This window comes from Geotrypetes seraphini, chromosome 3, assembly GCF_902459505.1.
Source record: "Geotrypetes seraphini chromosome 3, aGeoSer1.1, whole genome shotgun sequence".
NCBI classification, from domain to species: domain Eukaryota; kingdom Metazoa; phylum Chordata; class Amphibia; order Gymnophiona; family Dermophiidae; genus Geotrypetes; species Geotrypetes seraphini.
In genome coordinates this window covers 194,468,836-194,490,119 of record NC_047086.1, presented here as the reverse complement: position 1 = coordinate 194,490,119, position 21,284 = coordinate 194,468,836, and the positions used below count along the sequence as shown (strand labels likewise).

The window sequence follows — 21,284 nt, the reverse complement described above, 5'->3', positions numbered from 1 at the left end:
CTGAGGAGAAGTCAAAGGCCCAGTTTGAGGCAGTGACTAGGACAGTGGTTCCCAACCCTGTCCTGGAGAAGCACCAGCCAGTTGTTGTTTTTTTGGGGGGGATAGCCCTAATGAATATTCATGAGATAAATTTACATATAATGGCATGACAGATATGCAAATCTTCCCCATGCGTATTCATTAAGGCTATCCTGAAAACCTGACTGGCTGGTGGTCCTCCTGGACAGGGTTGGGAACGACTGGACTAGGAAGAGAGTCCCCATAAAAGAAGTAATGAACTCTGGACACAGTGTGGAGGCTCTGAGGATAACTTAGGAGCCTTTGGAAGAGAGGGGAAAATGTTTAGAAAATGTGAGAGAGCTTGAGGAAAGAGGGAAGACACTATCTGAAAACAACTGGGTTGATACTGAAAGTGTTGGGGAGTGTGGGTGGAGCCAGGATTCACCATTTTCAGACCCTTTATAGGTAAGGGCCCAGTAAAGTTAGTGCTGTAAAAATGTTGTTCTGCCTTTATCTGGTCAGTTATCTGAGCACTAATCTGAGTCATCTGGTGTCTGTATAACTTTTGGCAGTCATCCGACCAAGGTATTCTATGCTAGTTTGTTAGAAAATGGGGAAGCCTTGGGGACCTGCTCCACCCCCCCCCCCCCCTCCTACACACACACACATTTTGGGCTTGTACCCCCCTCCAGAATTGCAGCATCCCTTTACCTTTGCTGGTTAGGATGCTGAAGCCCTGCCAACCAATTAAATACAGTTTTACTGCTCCCCTCCTCCTCATGCTGGTTTTTTCATACAGAGGTCATCAGTGTGGCTCCAGCCACCGACACTAGGACTTCTCATGCATGATCTGAACATGTGCAAAGAGTCCTGGCATTAGTGCCTGAAGGCATACTGCCAACTTCTACATGAAAGAAGCAGCATGAGGGGAAAGGGATAGGCTTGGGCACTGCATTTATTTGGCTTGGGGCCTCGGCATCATCACCAACAAAAGTATGCTTATCATGTGTGTGGGGGGGAGGGGAAGAGAAGGGGTAAAGAATGTGTTGCCTCCTCAGTCCACTCCTAGATGCCCCTAAAAATGGAGGGCTGTGGAAGATTATTCCAACGGTCAACCCCCCTTTCGGTGAAGAAATATTTTCTGGTATCGCCATGCAATTTCCCACCCTTGATTTTCCACAGATGCCCCCTTGTCGCCGAGGGTCCTTTAAGAAAAAAGAGATCTTCTTCCCCCTCGATACGGCCTGTGACATATTTGAACGTCTCGATCATGTCTCCCCTCTCTCTGTGTTCTTCGAGTGAGTATAGCTGCAACTTATCCAGCTGTTCCTCATACGGGAGATCCTTGAGTCCTGAAACCATTCTGGTGGCCATTCGCTGAACCGACTCAACTCTCCGCACATCCTTTTGATAATGCGGCCTCCAGAACTGCACACAGTATTCCAGATGGGGGTCTCACCATGGATCTGTACAATGGCATAATAACCTGGGGCTTACGGCTGACGAAACTTCTGCGGATACAACCCATGATTTGCCTAGCCCTGGAGGAAGCTTTCTCCACCTGATTGGCAGTCTTCATGTCTTCGCTAATGATCACGCCCAAGTCGCGTTCTGCTACAGTCCTTGCTAGGATCTCGCCATTTAGGGTGTAAGTCCTGTATGGATTTTTGCCACCAAGGTGCATGACCTTGCATTTTTTGGCATTGACACTTAGTTGCCAAGTCTTTGACCAACAAGCCACACGTCACACATGAGTATCTAGGAAAAGGCAGCATCTTACATATGCAGTGAGCAGTACAACATCAATACACCCATTGTAAAACTAAACAAGCCAGACCAGCACAGATCAATCCTACACCGTCAATCCTAACAGAAAACCATGTCTTTCGAACACACAGAACACAGAAAACACCTTCGCCTAGTATGGAATATGTCATCACAAACTAACCCCTCCCCCTTTTACAAAACTGTGGTGTGGATTTTAGCTCATAGAATTCTGAGCATCAGAGCTGCTACCACCACGGCTGGTGCTAAAAAACGCTCCACAGTTTTGTAAAAGGGGGGATAAAACAGAAATACATAGACAAAGGTTAAATTGAACCAGCAAGAAGCTAGACTCTGCATACAATGCAACACCACAGAAACAGTGACACATGTCTCCTAAAGCAATAAATAAATATAATTTTTTTTTCTACCTTTCTCTTCTCTGGTGTTTGCTTTCCTCATCTTCTTGTTACTCTCTTCCTTCCATCCTTTGTCTGCCATCTCTCTGCCCCTATATGGCATCTTCTCTCCTTCTATGCCTCTTCCAGAAACTGTATGCCTCCCCCTTCCATCTCTCCTTTCACCCCCATTGGTCTGGCATCTCTTTCCTCTCCTTCCCTCTCCCAAACCTCTCTTCTGCAATCCCTTTCTTCCCTCATTTCCCTTTTCAATTTATTTTCTGCATCCATCTAGATTACGTTCTTACTACCCTCTCATCAATTTCCTTTTTTACTGTCTACCTACAGCTCGTCACCTCTTTCCCTCACCCCCTCCAGTATTTCCCTAACTCAATCATTTTCCCCCATCATGTGCCCTCCTTTTATTTATCCCCTCCTTCCATCATATGCCCTCTTTCTCTACCCCTTCCATCTAGTACCTTCTCCTCTCTCTGTCCACTTCCATCATCTGCTCCCCTTTTTCTCTCCTCCCATTTCCTTCCTGCATTTGCTCCCTTATCTCTCCCATCTGCACTTCCATCCCCCTCTACCCGCCACACTACCATCCAATGTCTGCCCTTTCTCTCTCCATCCACCCCTCTTCAATCAGCATCTGCTCCCTTTCTTTCTTTCCAATCCAATTCCATCCAGTATCCTTCCCCCTTATGTCTCTCTCCCCTTTCCTTGTACATCAATTCCATCAGCACCACCCTTCCATTCCACCCTGCCCCCTTTTTCTCCCTGCACCACTCTTTCATTCCAGCAGAAGTGCTCCTTTCTCGCGATGACTGTAGCTGCCGGCTGCCGGTCCACCCCACTCTAACGTACTAGCTCTGGAGCAGAGTCGGCAGCCGCGTGCTGGAAGGTCCCGCTATGACTCCAGGCTTTGCTCCGGAAGAAGTAAGTTACGTCGGAGGGGGTTGACCCGGCAGATGCAGGGAGTTGTGGCAAGGACCCATGATGACTGCGTCTGCCGGGTCCACCCCCTCCGACATAACTTACTTCTTCCGGAGCAAAGCCGGCAGACGAGTCATCGGGGGCACCTCAGCGCAGCTGCCAACTCTGCTCTAGAGCAGTGTTTTTCAATCTTTTTACACCCGTGGACCAGCAGAAATAAAATAATTATTTTGTGGACCGGCAAACTACTAAGGCTGAAATTAAAACAACACATTTCTGCCCCGTCTCCGCAAGCTCAGTCCACGCAAACCATTTGATCCCATCCGCATAAGTCTCAGTTATGATTTTATATTGAACATATTTTATTAAAGTAAGAAACAATATTCTGTACAATTGTCATTTTATAAATATAAATATACAGAGCAAGGACCAACAAAACCCCTGTCTCCCCTCCCTTTCACATATATCCCCTCTACTATCAAGAAAACTGAACAAGCCAAATTAATATAGAATGCTACACAGAAATATCATAGTAACAGAATACTGCAATCACACATGACAGGAATAGTGTTAGGGGAATGCCCCCTGGTCCGAGAGAGCCCTAAGCCAGCTGGAAGCCAAAGAAGCACTGCCTGGGCATTGCAGTCCCCAGTTATGTCTCTAGCAGGATACATATTTCAAATCTGAAATATTCTAATGACAAAATAGAAATAAAATGATTTTTTTTCTACCTTTTGTTGTTTCTGGTTTCTGCTTTTATCTTCTTTTCACTCTTTTCCTTCCAGCGTCTGCCCTGTCTCTTCAATCCAGCATCTGCCCGTTCCATCCACTGTCTGTGCCTTCCAGAAACTGTCTGTCTCCCCCTACCATCTCTCCTCTAGACCCCCCCCCCTCTTTGGTCTGGCATCTATCATCTTCCCTCTGTTCCCTCATGGTCTGGCATCTTTCTCCTTTCATCTCTCTTTCCCTCTCCCCTGTGGTTTTTAGCATCTCTCTCTTCTCTTTTCCTCCGCTCAGATCTGATATATCTGTCCCCTTCCCTGTTCTCTGGCATCTCTCTCTCCTCTCTCTCTTCCCTTTCCTTCTCTGGTCTTCCTTCTTTATTTTCTCCGTCCGTCTAAATTAAATTCGTTCTTACTATGCACTCCTCAAATTCCCTCTTTTCACTATGTCTACTCACTGGTCACCGTACCTTAAGAAAGACATGGCGATACTTGAGAGGGTCCAGAGGAGAGCAACAAGGATGATGAAGGGAATGGAGAACCTTTCATATGCCGAAAGGTTAGACAAACTGGGGCTCTTTACCCTGGAAAAGCGGAGACTGAGAGGAGACATGATACAGACTTATAAAATCATGAAAGGCATAGAGAAGGTGGAGAGGGGCAGATTCTTTAGACTAGCGGGGACAACAAAAACAAGAGGTAATTCAGAAAAACTGAGAGGGGACAGATTCAAAACGAATGCAAGGAAGTTCTTCTTCACTCAGAGGGTGGTGGACACCTGGAACGCGCTCCCAAGTGAGGTGATAGGACAGAGTAAAATACTGGGGTTCAAAAAGGGACTGGATGACTTCCTGGAAGCGAAGGGGATTGCAGGGTACAGATAGAGGGTTACTTTACAGGACATTAAGTGAAAGGGTATGAGAGTTTTAGGTTATGAGCACTATCAGGTCATGGACCTGAGGGGCCGCCGCGTGAGCGGACTGCCGGGCACGATGGACCTCTGGTCTGACCCGACAGGGGCAATACTTATGTTCTTATGTTATGTTCACCCCTTTCCTTTACCCCTCCACTATCTCACTAACTCTATCTTCTTCACCCATCCAGCATATGTCCTTTTTCTTTATCCTTCATTCCATCCAGTATGTGTTCTCTTTCTCCACTTCTATTCAGCATTTGCTCTCCCTTCTCCCCACTTCCATCATCTGCCCCTTCTCTCTCCCCCCACTTCCATCATCTGCCCTCTTCTCTCTCCCCCTTCTCTCCACTTCCATCATCTGCCCCCTTCTCTCTCTTTCCCCCCACTTTCATCATCTGCCCTCTTCCCTCTGACTGAACTGCCTGGGTGGAAACAGGAAGCTGAGTCAGGGGAAGCTTTTGACTGAGCACCTGTTGCCGATCTGAAGTTCTGTTGATGCTGGGAGAAGGAGGCTGAACTTGAGTGCTGTTACGGGTGGGGGGGGCGGCGATGCCGCTGAGTGCCGTCGCGGAGGGGGGGCGCTGATGCTGCTGAGTGCCGTCGCTGTTGCAGCCCAGCAATTTTCCGGACCTGGCTGGCTGTGCACCCCCCCTAAGGCTGCACCCGGGGCGGACCTCCCCCCTCCACCCCCTTGGTACGCCACTGGGTCCAGCCTCCTCTTTCATCTAAATTTATTAGTGCTTTGTCACTCACATGGCCCTCTGGGTGCCCCAGTTCACATTTTCCACCGACACTGGAGGCGAAGCTGAAAATTGCTTCACATTTTTTGCCCATCAAAGTAAACCCATATATTTATCCAGAATGAGATAAAACATAGTTTGGCATTGATTTTCTCCTGGTTTATGTTTTTATATGAAACACCATTTGTAATGGGTATAACTAATGGGCAGCCTGGATGGACCGTTCAGGTCTTTATCTGCCGTCATTTACTATGTTACCAATACAGTAGCTTCCTTGGACCTCCCCCCCTCCAAAGAACCTTGATTCTATCACATTTTCCATCATTCATTAGATATTATAACATACCAACAGCCTGTTTCTTGTTATCAAAGCATTCTTCCTGTCATTCAACAGATACTATTGCATGCATAAGACTGCTGCATGCTTTTTGTTACTCAAGAGACTGTTGCATGCCTCCTGTCACTCAGCAGAGACTATTGCATGCATTTTATTAGTCATAGGGTCATTAGATAGTTCCATACCTCATCAAGAGCAGGCTGATTCAGTTCTGATTTCTTAGTGATTTCCCTAAGACTGGTGACTTGGAGCCATCTGGTTACACTACCTGTATGTCCTAGTTGTTCCTTTCTCTCAGTCTAGTGTGCTGACTTAGAAAAAAAAAAAAAAAAGGATTATAATTGATCTGTGAAATGACCCAATTTTTTGACAGGAGAGCTTTGGTTATTCTTGGTTTCTGAGTACATCATGTGGTTGGTAGTCTTCCATTTTGAATCAGCAGTAAAGGTACCGAAAAGGCAGGGGATGTCAGAAAACCAGGACTCATTATGTCACCTTGAAGTCTTGCATGAATGGTGATACATTAAAATTCATAGATAAAGTTTCCCTCCAGACCTGGAGCATTGATAGTACTGCTGTTAATATAGGAAGCATCTGTTCATTCATCTCATCCTGCTGTCATTGATTGTTTCCTTGCATTCACTACTAGAGTGATTCGACAGATAATTGTGTATTTTCTTTGCAGAACTTTGCTGCTCAGATGACTGGAGGATTTGATGAGAAAGCTGGAGGTGCCCAGCTGGGTGTGATGCAAGGACCAATGGTAAGAAGTAGTATCTTATAGAAACATTGAAATGGTTGGAAGGGACTTGAACAGGCTGTTAATTGCAGAGGTTCTTGCAACAATTTTTTTGCCGATTGCCTTAATAATTTGGCCTAACACCCTCTTTCCCAATCCTTTCCAATTCACTTACTCACCCATTCATCATCCCTGATCCCCATTCCCTTCAGATGCTTGTCCTGACCTTCCTTTCGATGCATTACCAGCCTTCTGACCTTAGCTCCTATACACAAACCAGCCTAACCACAGATTGAACTCCCTGCCATCACCCTTCTCTTCCTATCATATTTCCACTCCTCTCTCAAGCCTCTATTCATGAACCCACCTTTCCCTCTTCTCTGCTTTCTTATCAGGCGGCTTTCTGGGACAAGGAATTGAAACCTTTGCTTTTGATTTCCATATCCTATAATCATTTTCGAAAGCAATTAAAGACACATCTGTTCGCTAATTAATTCTTTTTAGCTTGTATTTTTTTTGCTAAATTTTGTAAACTGCATTGAACTTACTGATTATGTGGTATAGAAGTGATTTGTTATGTTATGTTCTCTCCTCCCCCCCTGCACTTACCCATTATCCCAATTCCCCAAGCTAGCTGGCAAAAATAGAGGAAACTAATGTACCTCCGTCTTGCTGTCCATCCTTTGCTGCTGTTCAGCTATGTTCCTCTGCTTGTTTTCTATGAGCTGGCTAGGGAGATAGGTAGAGAATTGGTGACGTGCAAGTGCAAGGAGTGGATTAAATACAGCAGAGGAGCATATATAGTGAGTGAAGAAAGCACCTCGTTCCTGATCTCTTACAAGATCACTTAGAGAGGAAATAAGTACTAAATTATGTAAATGCTTCACCAGAAATGCCTTACTCTTGCTGCATCGGGCACTGTACTCCTCTTGCCATCAGGGCCTTGCTAATCTTCATCTCTCTGCCCAACTGTTGCTGCTTCTATGCTTCTGTTTAGTTCTGGTACTCGTGCTCCTTTTTCTTGAGAACAGTATGGAAATACAGATACTCTGCAACTCGCATTCATGGAAAACCACAGGGAGTCATAGTGGTGACAACAGGAAGGTGAAGAGCTGAACAGTGGCAAAAGAACTGTGGCCACAGAAAAAGCCATCAGTGATCACAGGCAGCCACAGTGACCGCATTTAAGAAATATTGATGTACTGGCCAACCCCCTGAAGGCAAGCAGGACACTGAAGCTAACCCAGCCCAAATAGATGATTGTATAATTTGTTTTGAAAAACCTTCATTGATGGAGATTCCATCACCTCCCTTGAAAGCTTGTCACAGTGGCTGATTGCATCCCCCAGTTGGAAAGATTTTCCTAATGTTGAACCTTAATCTCCCCTACTGCTCTTTAAGTTCACTATCTCTTTTCCTGTCAGAAGTGGAGACAATGGTTAGATGATCACCATCCTCACCATAACCACTTTTATGTGTTTGAATATTGCTGTCAAGCCATCCTTCCTCCCAAATTCTCTTTATTATCAACCTATTTTCTCGTGACCTACAGTATTTTAAAATTTTCCTTTGAAATTTGTTTAGATGGTCCCCATCCTTCTCGAAGTGCAGAGACCAAAACTGAACTTGAGTAATGGCCTTTACCATAATTGAGCAGAGAGGAAAATTTAGCTTTCTTATTGCCTTTAATTATTTAATTAAACTTATTCATAGCCCACTTGGTATTCTAGGCAATTTACAATATAATTATACATCTTAAAACCATTGTAACACCACATTATGGAGCCATGAAAGAGGTGAAATGCTCAGCTTTCCAGGGCTTGGCATGGAGCCCACCATCCTAACTATGGGAATTACTATAATGTGCTTATGTAAGCAACCGTTTGCTGCACAGAAGCCCGACTTAATTGATTTGTTCTCCTGTTTGCCAACATGCCCAAAGTTAAAGTAGCAGTAAAGGATTAAAAATAATAGAATGGCTTGTTTAGCATTTGGTCTCTTGTTGCTCTTGGACTGGCAGTGTAAAAATGTGGACTGTAGTCCCGTTTCTTTGCAGTTGTACACCATTTCTGGCAGGCAGCTTCCTCTGTTCCAGCCTCTCTTGGCAAGCAGTGAATGAAAGCAGGGGTGGTTAATCATGGCCTCGCTCCAGCTGAGGGCTGCTTGGAAACTGCTGCAAATGAGCACACTGCAGTTCTTTTAGGAGTATGAGCATGTAGTAATAACACAGATACAGTTATTCTAGTGCTTAAGAACAGATATTATTCAGCACTACCCATGCTGGACAGCATCCGTGAAGAATTAACAATATGTATTGCTGGACCAGTGCATTCTTATGGATCTTGTCTTTTGTTTCATTTGCAGGGCCCAATGGGACCACGAGGATCACCAGGCCCCAACGGCTCTCCTGTAAGTTTTTCCTCCTTTTTTGTTGCATAGAATCAGGTAAAATGCCTTCAAAAATATACTTTTGCCATCTCACAATTAATGTTGAATATTTTTACTGATTATGCCACATAAAACAGAAACAAGGTAAGCCATTGACAATTGCTCTATAATTGGCAGTTGACAATAAGGGATAACCTTCACATTCAGAATCTCCCCCCTGCCGCACCACCATCACACAATTAAAATATGCTTTCTTGCTGTCTTTCTGAGATACTGAATAATGTTTCCTGTATTATATTTTAGGGACCTCAAGGTTTTCAAGGCAGCCCTGGTGAACCAGGTGAACCTGGAACATCTGTGAGTATCCAGACATAAGACTAGTGGAGTCTTAAACAAAAAATCCCAAAACTTGTACCTATATGTCCTGTTACTGGACACAAGGCACAGTAAAGCTGAGCTGCAAGCCACTGGGATCAGTATTTCATGTTATGATACATCATATGGCATATATGTTTCCCATTGCCGAATATTAATGTGCTCTGACTCACAGTATGATTCACACCCTGTATCATGGGCACGCCTGGCAACACACAGTAGACATTATGCTTGGCCTCTGTCTTGGTCACTGAAACCAAAATGTTGCAATGCAGCAATTAAGGCTGGCCTCCATCCCCATCAGTTGAAGTGAGGCACTGTAGGGCCATTGGTATATGCCTCATCTCTGTGCAAAGTGCTGTGTCATTCTACTGGCAGTGAGAAACAACTATAATATATACTCGTAATATTTGCTATGGTTTCATGCATTATGTACCCTGTTATTAGAAACAGAAAGAATATAAGTTTCAGCCTTTCTTCTTAGTGAATTTTGGATGTTCTCTGGATGTTGAGGCTTAAAAGAGAGCCCTGCTGTCTGTAGATTGGTTGATATTTTTGAAGAATGCTCAGTGATCATTCGCACCCACCCTGTGCCAATGACAGAAATGACTAGTGAGTCATTATTTTCCCCATGTTTTAAGCAGCAGAGCTCTGTTTACTCCCTGGCATCCCTGGAAGCAGTTATAACATAAGAACATAAGAACATAAGCAATGCCTCCACTGGGTCAGACCCGAGGTCCATCGTGCCCAGCAGTCCACTCACGCGGCGGCCCAACAGGTCCAGGACCTGTGCAGTAGCCCTCTGTCTATACCCCTCTATCCCTTTTTCCAGCAGGAAATTGTCCAATCCTTTCTTGAACTCCAGTACCGTACTCTGTCCTATTACGTCCTCTGGAAGCGCATTCCAGGTGTCCACCACACGCTGGGTAAAGAAAAACTTCCTAGCATTCGTTTTGAATCTGTCTCCTTCCAACTTATCCGAATGCCCTCTTGTTCTTTTATGTTTTGAAAGTTTGAAAAATCTGTCCCTCTCTACTCTCTCTATGCCCTTCATGATCTTGTAGGTCTCTATCATGTCTCCTCTGAGTCTCCGCTTTTCCAGGGAGAAGAGCTCCAATCTCTCCAATCTTTCAGTGTATGAAAGGTTTTCCATGCCCTTAATCATTCGTGTCGCTCTCCTCTGGACCCTCTCAAGTATTGCCATATCCTTCTTAAGGTACGGTGACCAATACTGAACACAGTACTTCAGGTGCAGGCGCACCATTGCCCGATACAACGGCAGAATGACTTCTCTCGTTCTGGTCGTAATACCCTTCTTAATAATACCCAACATTCTGTTTGCCTTCTTCGCGGCTGCTGCACATTGTGCTGTTGACTTCATTGTTGTGTCCACCAGTACACTCAAATCTCTTTCAAGGTTACTTCCCTCTAATACTAATCCCCCCATTTGGTAGCTGAACATCGCGTTCTTTCTCCCTATATGCATGACCTTGCATTTCCCTACATTGAAGTCCATCTGCCATTTATTCGCCCACTCCTCCAGTTTGTTTAGGTCCCTTTGTAGGTCCTCACACTCTTCCGCATTTCTAACCCTTCTACAGAGTTTAGTGTCATCCGCAAATTTGATAACTTCACACTTCGTCCCCGTTTCCAGGTCATTTATAAATACATTGAACAGCAGCGGTCTGAATACAGACCCCTGCGGAACTCCGCTCGTGACTTTCCTCCAGCCTGAGTAGTGACCCTTCACTCCAACCCTCTGTCTTCTGCCTGCCAACGAGTGTTTGACCCATCTGTGCACGTCCCCTTCCACCCCGTGGTTCCACAGCTTCCTAAGTAGCCGCTCATGGGGTACCTTGTCAAAGGCCTTTTTGAAGTCGAGGTAAATGATGTCTATGGGTTCCCCTTTGTCCAACTGACTGTTTACCCCCTCAAAGAAGTGTAGTAAGTTTGTTTGGCACGATCTTCCCTTGCAGAAGCCATGTTGGCTCGCTTTCATCAGCCCATTTTTTTTCGATGTGCTCACAGATGCTGTCCTTTATCAGTACTTCTACCATCTTGCCCGGAACCGATGTCAAACTTACCGGCCTATAGTTTCCCGGGTCTCCTCTTGACCCCTTTTTAAAGATAGGTGTAACATTTGCTATCTTCCAGTCTTCCGGGATCTCTCCAGTTTTCAAGGATAGGTTGCAAACTCGTTGGAGTATTTCTGCTATCTCAGTTCTTTTAGTTCCCTAGGGTGGATACCATCCGGGCCTGGCGATTTGTCGCTTTTCAATCTATCTATCTGTTGGAGGACATCCTCATGGCTCACCTCTATTGTTACTATTAACACATAAAGGAACAAAAACCACTTCAAACGTCTTTTAACTTTCAATGGTGCTCAGATTCCAAGATGGAGGTTTAAAGTACTCAATAGGGGCATACAGCCCGTGAGAAACTTTATATGGTATCAATCATTGCACCTAGTTGTAAAAGATGTTTCAAAGTCCTTAATCAGTAACAATTTATAATGCTTGAAAGTCCAAAAAGTGAAAGCACTGATAATCCGAATTTTAAACTGTGTATATAGAAAACTTTCAAAGTAAATCACTTAGCTGAAACATAAAGAATGCGGTGAAATAGCTGGGTCCTGACGCGTTTCGCCACACAGGCTTCCTCAGAGAACCCGCTTGCAATTCCTTACATTCAAACTGTAGTTATGTTTTCAAATTTTCAATTCTGCAACACAAAGAAACCGAGGTACAGAAAAATTATAAATATTCAGAAGCTATGGGTATAACTACACCGAATAACTTTACCAAACTCTCAGCGCTGTCGACGGAATACCTGCTGTTGCTTCTGTAATCTTTTAATGTCCTATGACGTGAATGCTCAGCTGAGCACCCGGTTTTTTATGCACCAAGGGAGATGTCAATCAATCAGTGGAGGAACGCCCACCACTCGACTTCTTTATTCAAACCAGAGGGAGCTACTGTCTGCCAATAGTAAATCCAACTCTGCTCGTGTTTCCAGAGCCATGCTTGAGAATTGCCACCTCTGATGTTACGGGCCACCTCTAACACCACAAACTTTAAATCCTGTAGCTGGTGCGGGATAGCCTGCCAATGTTGAACCAAGGGGGCATTACAGTCGCCCCTTCTTATTTTGCTCAGATGTTCTATTATGCGGGTCTTAATACTTCTAGTGGTGTGTCCAATATATAACAGGTTGCACGGACAGAAAATAAGGTAAACAACTCCCTGGGTATCACAATCTGAAAAATGCTGGAGAACATGTTTCTTAGGTAGCGTGGGGTGCTGCATACAGGATGTTTCCAACGCATGTGTGCACACAGTGCAGTTCCCACATTTGAAATGACCTTTAGGTTCATGTATCATAATGTTGGTTGGAAAACTAACAAAATGTGAAGTAGATACAAAGTCCCGAACATTCTTGCCCCTTGAAAAGGCAAAAAGGGGTTGCTGTTCCAAACACTGATGAGCCTGAAGAATGTGCCAATGTGTTTTGATGATTTTTTTAATGTGAAATGCTTGGTAAGAGTAAGGTAAAGTGCACACCAATCTGGGGTCATGTTGGTCAGACGATGGTTGTAACAAGTAATCACGATGGGCATATAAAGCCCGTTTGTAAGCTTTTTTAATAATATGATAAGGATATCCCCGTTCACTGAACCGATGCCACATATCTCCTGCCCGAATTTTGTATTCTGCTTTAGTGCTGCACAGACGCCTGAGTCTTAAAAATTGACCCACAGGTAAGTTGTTTTTCAAATGGCGAGGGTGATAGCTTCCATAGTGCAACAACGTGTTTCTATCAGTGGGCTTACGATGAATAGTTGTGGCAAAAGTTCCTTCACTCATGGTGATGTGGATATCCAAAAAAGCTATGTGTGTGAATGACATACTTGCGGTGAACTGTAAATGAGGATTACATGTATTCAACCAATGTAGGAACTGATGAAAATTGTCCAGAGAGTTAGTCCAAATTAAAAAAACATCATCGATGTATCGTTTCCAGGTGTAGATGTCTGCCATGTATATGGATGAAAAAATAAAGGTGTCCTCAAAATCTGTTACATACAGACATGCCAAGGAAGGAGCCATGGTAGCCCCCATCGCAGTGCCTTGTATTTGCTGGTAGAACTTCGTGTCAAACATAAAATAGTTATATTGCAACGCTATGTTGGCTATAGACACTAAAAACTCTACTTTAGCTTGTGGTAGTTGAAGGGTGTCCAGATATTTACGCACCACTGCAATGGCACTGCTTTGGGGAATATTGGTGTATAAAGCCTGAATGTCTAATGTGGCCATCAAAGAGCCTGAAGGAATTTGATGTGGCTCCTGAAGCCAGATTAACATGGACGTCGTATCCTTTACATAGGACTTGGCACCAGACACTAAAGGTTTCAAATAAAAATCAACAAAGTCGGACAAGGGTTCCAACACAGAACCGATGCCAGACACTATGGGGCGTCCCGGAGGTTTAGAAAGGTGTTTATGGATTTTGGGGACAAAGTAAATCACAGGAATGGTAGGATGATTTTGATGAAGGAACCGGTACTCTCTGTCTGTGATAATACCCTGTTCTAAAGCCTGTAGAAGAATGTGATGGATAAGATCAGATATAGTGACTGTGGGATCACTGGGCAATTCTGTGTAATATTGCCTGTCACTAAGTTGCCTACGGGCTTCAATAACATAAGCATCTGTATCCTGTACAACAATGCCTCCTCCCTTATCAGCCGATTTTATAACAATGTTTGGATCATTAGCTAGTGTATGTAATGCTGTAGTCATGTCTGGTGATAAATTACGTCTAGTGTAGGAGGGTTGCCGTTCTAATTTCATAATTTCTTTTTCAACTAAAGTGTTGAATACCTGCAAATGAGGATCCAACGGTCCAGGGGGGTTCCAGGTAGAAGGTTTACGTTCCCAGCCCTACGGGGTTACAAAAACCTTCTACCTGGAACCCCCCTGGACCGTTGGATCCTCATTTGCAGGTATTCAACACTTTAGTTGAAAAAGAAATTATGAAATTAGAACGGCAACCCTCCTACACTAGACGTAATTTATCACCAGACATGACTACAGCATTACATACACTAGCTAATGATCCAAACATTGTTATAAAATCGGCTGATAAGGGAGGAGGCATTGTTGTACAGGATACAGATGCTTATGTTATTGAAGCCCGTAGGCAACTTAGTGACAGGCAATATTACACAGAATTGCCCAGTGATCCCACAGTCACTATATCTGATCTTATCCATCACATTCTTCTACAGGCTTTAGAACAGGGTATTATCACAGACAGAGAGTACCGGTTCCTTCATCAAAATCATCCTACCATTCCTGTGATTTACTTTGTCCCCAAAATCCATAAACACCTTTCTAAACCTCCGGGACGCCCCATAGTGTCTGGCATCGGTTCTGTGTTGGAACCCTTGTCCGACTTTGTTGATTTTTATTTGAAACCTTTAGTGTCTGGTGCCAAGTCCTATGTAAAGGATACGACGTCCATGTTAATCTGGCTTCAGGAGCCACATCAAATTCCTTCAGGCTCTTTGATGGCCACATTAGACATTCAGGCTTTATACACCAATATTCCCCAAAGCAGTGCCATTGCAGTGGTGCGTAAATATCTGGACACCCTTCAACTACCACAAGCTAAAGTAGAGTTTTTAGTGTCTATAGCCAACATAGCGTTGCAATATAACTATTTTATGTTTGACACGAAGTTCTACCAGCAAATACAAGGCACTGCGATGGGGGCTACCATGGCTCCTTCCTTGGCATGTCTGTATGTAACAGATTTTGAGGACACCTTTATTTTTTCATCCATATACATGGCAGACATCTACACCTGGAAACGATACATCGATGATGTTTTTTTAATTTGGACTAACTCTCTGGACAATTTTCATCAGTTCCTACATTGGTTGAATACATGTAATCCTCATTTACAGTTCACCGCAAGTATGTCATTCACACACATAGCTTTTTTGGATATCCACATCACCATGAGTGAAGGAACTTTTGCCACAACTATTCATCGTAAGCCCACTGATAGAAACACGTTGTTGCACTATGGAAGCTATCACCCTCGCCATTTGAAAAACAACTTACCTGTGGGTCAATTTTTAAGACTCAGGCGTCTGTGCAGCACTAAAGCAGAATACAAAATTCGGGCAGGAGATATGTGGCATCGGTTCAGTGAACGGGGATATCCTTATCATATTATTAAAAAAGCTTACAAACGGGCTTTATATGCCCATCGTGATTACTTGTTACAACCATCGTCTGACCAACATGACCCCAGATTGGTGTGCACTTTACCTTACTCTTACCAAGCATTTCACATTAAAAAAATCATCAAAACACATTGGCACATTCTTCAGGCTCATCAGTGTTTGGAACAGCAACCCCTTTTTGCCTTTTCAAGGGGCAAGAATGTTCGGGACTTTGTATCTACTTCACATTTTGTTAGTTTTCCAACCAACATTATGATACATGAACCTAAAGGTCATTTCAAATGTGGGAACTGCACTGTGTGCACACATGCGTTGGAAACATCCTGTATGCAGCACCCCACGCTACCTAAGAAACATGTTCTCCAGCATTTTTCAGATTGTGATACCCAGGGAGTTGTTTACCTTATTTTCTGTCCGTGCAACCTGTTATATATTGGACACACCACTAGAAGTATTAAGACCCGCATAATAGAACATCTGAGCAAAATAAGAAGGGGCGACTGTAATGCCCCCTTGGTTCAACATTGGCAGGCTATCCCGCACCAGCTACAGGATTTAAAGTTTGTGGTGTTAGAGGTGGCCCGTAACATCAGAGGTGGCAATTCTCAAGCATGGCTCTGGAAACACGAGCAGAGTTGGATTTACTATTGGCAGACAGTAGCTCCCTCTGGTTTGAATAAAGAAGTCGAGTGGTGGGCGTTCCTCCACTGATTGATTGACATCTCCCTTGGTGCATAAAAAACCGGGTGCTCAGCTGAGCATTCACGTCATAGGACATTAAAAGATTACAGAAGCAACAGCAGGTATTCCGTCGACAGCGCTGAGAGTTTGGTAAAGTTATTCGGTGTAGTTATACCCATAGCTTCTGAATATTTATAATTTTTCTGTACCTCGGTTTCTTTGTGTTGCAGAATTGAAAATTTGAAAACATAACTACAGTTTGAATGTAAGGAATTGCAAGCGGGTTCTCTGAGGAAGCCTGTGTGGCGAAACGCGTCAGGACCCAGCTATTTCACCGCATTCTTTATGTTTCAGCTAAGTGATTTACTTTGAAAGTTTTCTATATACACAGTTTAAAATTCGGATTATCAGTGCTTTCACTTTTTGGACTTTCAAGCATTATAAATTGTTACTGATTAAGGACTTTGAAACATCTTTTACAACTAGGTGCAATGATTGATACCATATAAAGTTTCTCACGGGCTGTATGCCCCTATTGAGTACTTTAAACCTCCATCTTGGAATCTGAGCACCATTGAAAGTTAAAAGACGTTTGAAGTGGTTTTTGTTCCTTTATGTGTTAATAGTTATAACCCTTCAGGAACATTTGTTTTGAAACATACCCAGTTGTTTATATTGGGATTCGTCACCTCTATTGTTGACAGTTTTTCTTCTTGGTCTCCATGGAAGATCACGTCGGGTTCTGGTACACCGGATGTGTCCTCGCTTGTGAAGACTGACGAGAAAAATTTGTTTAACCTGTCGGCTACCTCTTTTTCCTTTTTTATCACTCCCTTTCTGTCTCCATCATCCAAAGGTCCTACTTCCTCTATTGCCGGTTGCTTCCCTTTAACATATCTGAAGAACAATTTGAAGTTTTTTGCCTCCCTGGCCAGCCTCTCTTCGTATTCTCTTTTTGCTCTCCTAACCACTTGATGACACTCTTTTTGACTTTTCCTGTGTTCTTTCCAGTTCTCCTCAGTTTGGTCCTTTTTCCATTTCCGGAATGATTTTTTCTTGTCTTCTATCGCTTTCTTCACCTCATTGTTTATCCATGCGGGATCTTTTGCTCGGTTTTTTTTGCACCCTTTTCTAAATCTGGGGATGTACATATGTTGCGCTTCTTGCACTGTGCACTTGAATAGAGATCAGGCTTGCTCTACGGTTTCTGCTTTTCTTGAGCTTTTTCTGAGTTTTTTTCTTACCATTTCTCTCATAGCATCATAGTTCCCTTTTTTGAAGTTGAACGTTGTCACTGTGGTTCTTTTCTCTTTTGCTGTACCTACTTCTAATTGTACTGGATCATGTTGTGATCGCTGTTTCCTAGTGGTCCTACTATTTCCACTTCCTTTGCTGGTCCCCCTAGTCCGTTGAGGATTAGGTCAAGAGTGGCATTCCCTCTTGTTGGTTCCTTGACAAGCTGATCCATAAAGCAGTCCCTCACAGCCTCTAAGAATTCTGTTTCCCTTGCACAGTTGGAGTTTCCAATACTCCAGTTTATCCCGGGGTAGTTAAAATCCCCCAATACTGTCATGTTCCTGTTGTTGCCTTCCCGTCTCAATTCTGCTGCCAGATCTTTGTCGTTTGAGGAACAGTACCACAAAGTACCTTATGTGGAAGGCGGTTCCAGTATAGAGTGTGTGCTGTCACACAGCTAATGTGTAGTGAGCTTGAGATATTTTGTGATGGTTTTGCTGACAAGAGCACACTCAGATGGAGACAGATATCACAGCAGGCCTGCTTAAGATATTTTAAGAATATCTTCTCAGAAGTTTTATTTGTTTTTTTGTCATATGGTACACAGAGGGGGGCAGCCTTTTAATAAAAGGCTTATAGAACCAGAGCCGCATCTGATGTGCCAGTTTCTTGAAAAGAGACTTGCTGAGCTCCAGAGATGGGGTTGCCAACAAGCTTCAAAACACAGGGCTCAGGTTGAGCCAGGCCTGGTTTTAGCCCGTTGCTGGATTTGTAAATCCAGTTTCTTTCAGGAAGACAAACCTGGAGATGCATCAGGGTAAAATGAGATCTGGTTGAGCCTTTCCATTCTGATATGTGGCTTGTTGGAAGTCCCGGCAAGCATTAGGTTTTGGGGAGAAAGGGTCAGTGAGGAGCCAGGCAGCAGTACGTTGTGTCAGAGCAATAGGAACCCCTCCTTATCATCCACAGAACCTTTATGAAGGGGTGCTGAAAAATTCTCAGCCCAGCCAAGACGGGAATAACTTGGAGCCATGAAAATTACAAGTTGTCCCACATATTTACCCCTAGGTTCAATACATTTGGCACATCGTGTCTGACATTTCTATAACTTTTCCCAAAAATACTCTGATGTCTGTTCACTGAAATACTGCTCCACTGCTTCAATCATTTCCAAATCACTTGAAAATTGTCACCTCTTCAAACTCTTTTTAAGGTTTGGAAACAGAAAATAGTCAGAAGGAGCAAGAACTGGTGAGTAGGGTGGATGGTCTATGCACTGAAACCTCAGCTGTGTCAAAGCATCCATCGTTTTTCCAGCCTTGTGAGCAGGTGCTTTGTCTTGCAAAAAAGAGAATTCCTTTCTTCAGCTTTCCTCTCCTTTTTTCTTTCAGTGCCTCCTTTAATCGGCACATCAAGTTACAGTAGTATTCTGCATTAACTGTTTGGCCCCTTGGAAGACAGTCAGTCATTACAACACATTCCCGACCCCAAAACACTGTGGCCATGACCTTTCCTGCTGACTTTTGGGTCTTAAATTTCCTTGGCCTTGAAGAGCCTGAGTTTTATCTCAGGATCATAGCGGTATAATCATGTTTCAACCACAGTAACTAGTCATTCTAAAAGGTTGGCACCAGCTCACTGAAAATGCTGCAAAATCAACTTGGAAGTGTCCACTCGACATAATTTCTTATCAGCATTCAAACATTTGGGCACCTATTTGGCTGACACCTTCTGCATACCCAGATGCTCATGGATTATACACCCAACACGTTCCCTGAATATCTGTAGTGTCTCAGAAATTGTTTTAGTTGATATTCGCTGATCTGCCAAAATCAGGTCATGGACATGGTCAATAATTTCAGGAGCTGACACCGTTTGAGGCCTCCCAAACCTTGCTGCATCTTCGGTTTCAAAATCTCCACGTTGAAAGTTTGCACACCATTTCTTCACTGTGGAGTATGATGGACATTTGTCACTCAATGCTTGCATCATATATTCATGGATTTCCTTTGGACTTTCTTCTGCAGGAATAGGAACTTGAAAATTCTATTCTTTTCATTGATCTGAAACAATGTCAAAACATAGCATTACGATTCTGCAAATTGACATTTCCCAAAATAAAATACCACTCTTTCCAGTGGCAAAATAATGCTCAAAATTTAGGAAGTTGGTTGGGCTGAGAACTTTTCAGCACCCCCTCATATTTGGTGAAGGTGCTAAACTTGGCAATGCAAAAAAAATCAACCACATATTAAGATTGCCCTCTCCCAAATGCTATTTGAAGGGAAATTTTGGGCATATGTGTGGAAGAGCAAGAAGGACAGAGCATAAAGCACTCCTGAAATGTATTGGGTTGGGTGAATATTTTTGCTGATCACAGTGAGGAAAAAAAATTGCCTGGCTTTTTAACCCAAACAAGAAACTTTTCCTTCAGCTATGGGACAACTGGTTACATCAATACCCAAGAAGAATTAAACTTAGTAATGCTATTGAAAAGTAGGTCGGAGAGAAGTGAGGAGCATAAAAAAAGCACTTGGGCTCACTTTGTTCTTGGAAGTTTATCTTCACTTTGTGAATCAAATCTAAAATGATGGCTAGGTACAACAAGAGACCGAAATATAGTTATAAAATCTCAAATAACTATCATTTAATCCCCAGTGTTTTACTTTATTCACAAACCCTCATTCAGGAATTTTTTTTGGGGGTTGAGTCAACAGTCTGTGATCTGGTGACCCTTAAGTTCAAATTCAATTGATTTGATATACCACAAATCTATTGTAGAAATATTCAATATTCAAAGCAATTTAACTGGCCAGAATGGATCAAAATGGCTTCTGGCCAGTTAAATTGCCTGTTCAGAGCTAACTGCTTATTTTCAGCAATACTTAACTGGTTAGTGCTACTGAAAATAACTGAACCGAAAACCATCTGTTTTGGGGGCATTCCAACAATGGAATTGGTACTTGGCTGATTAAGTGCCAATATTCAGCACTTAACTGGCCAGGATAACCGCATAAATATGGCCACATATAAGTCAGTCATATCTTTATGTGGTAGCATATAGCCAATTAAAGACTGAATATCGCACTTAACCACTTGTGTTAGCCAGCTCCAGAAACCTGGAAATTCAATGCTGGTGCCCAGACATGGTCTGGCATTGAATTTCTGAGTTTAATGCTGGAGGCGGTCAGGAAAATGCTGATTGCCTCCGTCTGAATATCAGGCCCCAGATCTAAGTGATTTACAAATGAATAATATTAAAAATAATGAGGAGGTAATGGTTAAGTAAAAGAACATTGCTTAAACAGGACATACAATAAAACAGAAAAGACAAAATCAAGATTACGACAAGACTCAACCATGATAGGAAAATATAGAAGTGAATGATTACATTATCTAGCAGGGGAAAGGTTTGGGAAGGATAAAACAGTAGGAAGTTGGAACAAGAATACAAATATGCATTGTTCAAAGAAAAACAAGGGTTACTTTCCTGAGATCATAAAATTTGTTGAATTGGAGCATGCTATAGAATCAATCGTGAGAGGCATTTGGAAAGGCTAGAGAAAAAGACTTGCATTTCTTCAGGGATGATTCAATTCTATAGTAAAGGGGAAGATTATTTCACAGGGTTGGGAAAACTACACTGAAGCAAGAAGTTCTATTAGTTTCCAAGTGTACTTGATGGAAGGAGGGGACAGTAAGAAGGCACAACTGAGAGGACTGAAGCACTCTCACAGGGGAATAAGGGATGAGAAGATTAGCTAGAAAGGAGGGGAGAGACCAGAGGATTGAAGTT

General features: G+C 43.2%; 1 protein-coding gene across 4 annotated transcripts in view; it reads left to right on the top strand.

Annotated features, from left to right (window-relative positions):
• The window catches only part of COL2A1 (collagen type II alpha 1 chain), a 226,507-nt gene that overhangs the window by 27,596 nt on the left and 177,627 nt on the right, over nt 1-21,284 (top strand). For all 4 annotated transcript variants that reach the window (XM_033938906.1, XM_033938909.1, XM_033938908.1 and 1 more), the window contains 3 exons: nt 6,499-6,576; nt 8,917-8,961; nt 9,244-9,297. In XM_033938906.1, coding sequence (XP_033794797.1) covers nt 6,499-6,576; nt 8,917-8,961; nt 9,244-9,297 — 177 coding nt within the window. The remainder of the gene's footprint in view (nt 1-6,498; nt 6,577-8,916; nt 8,962-9,243; nt 9,298-21,284) is intronic.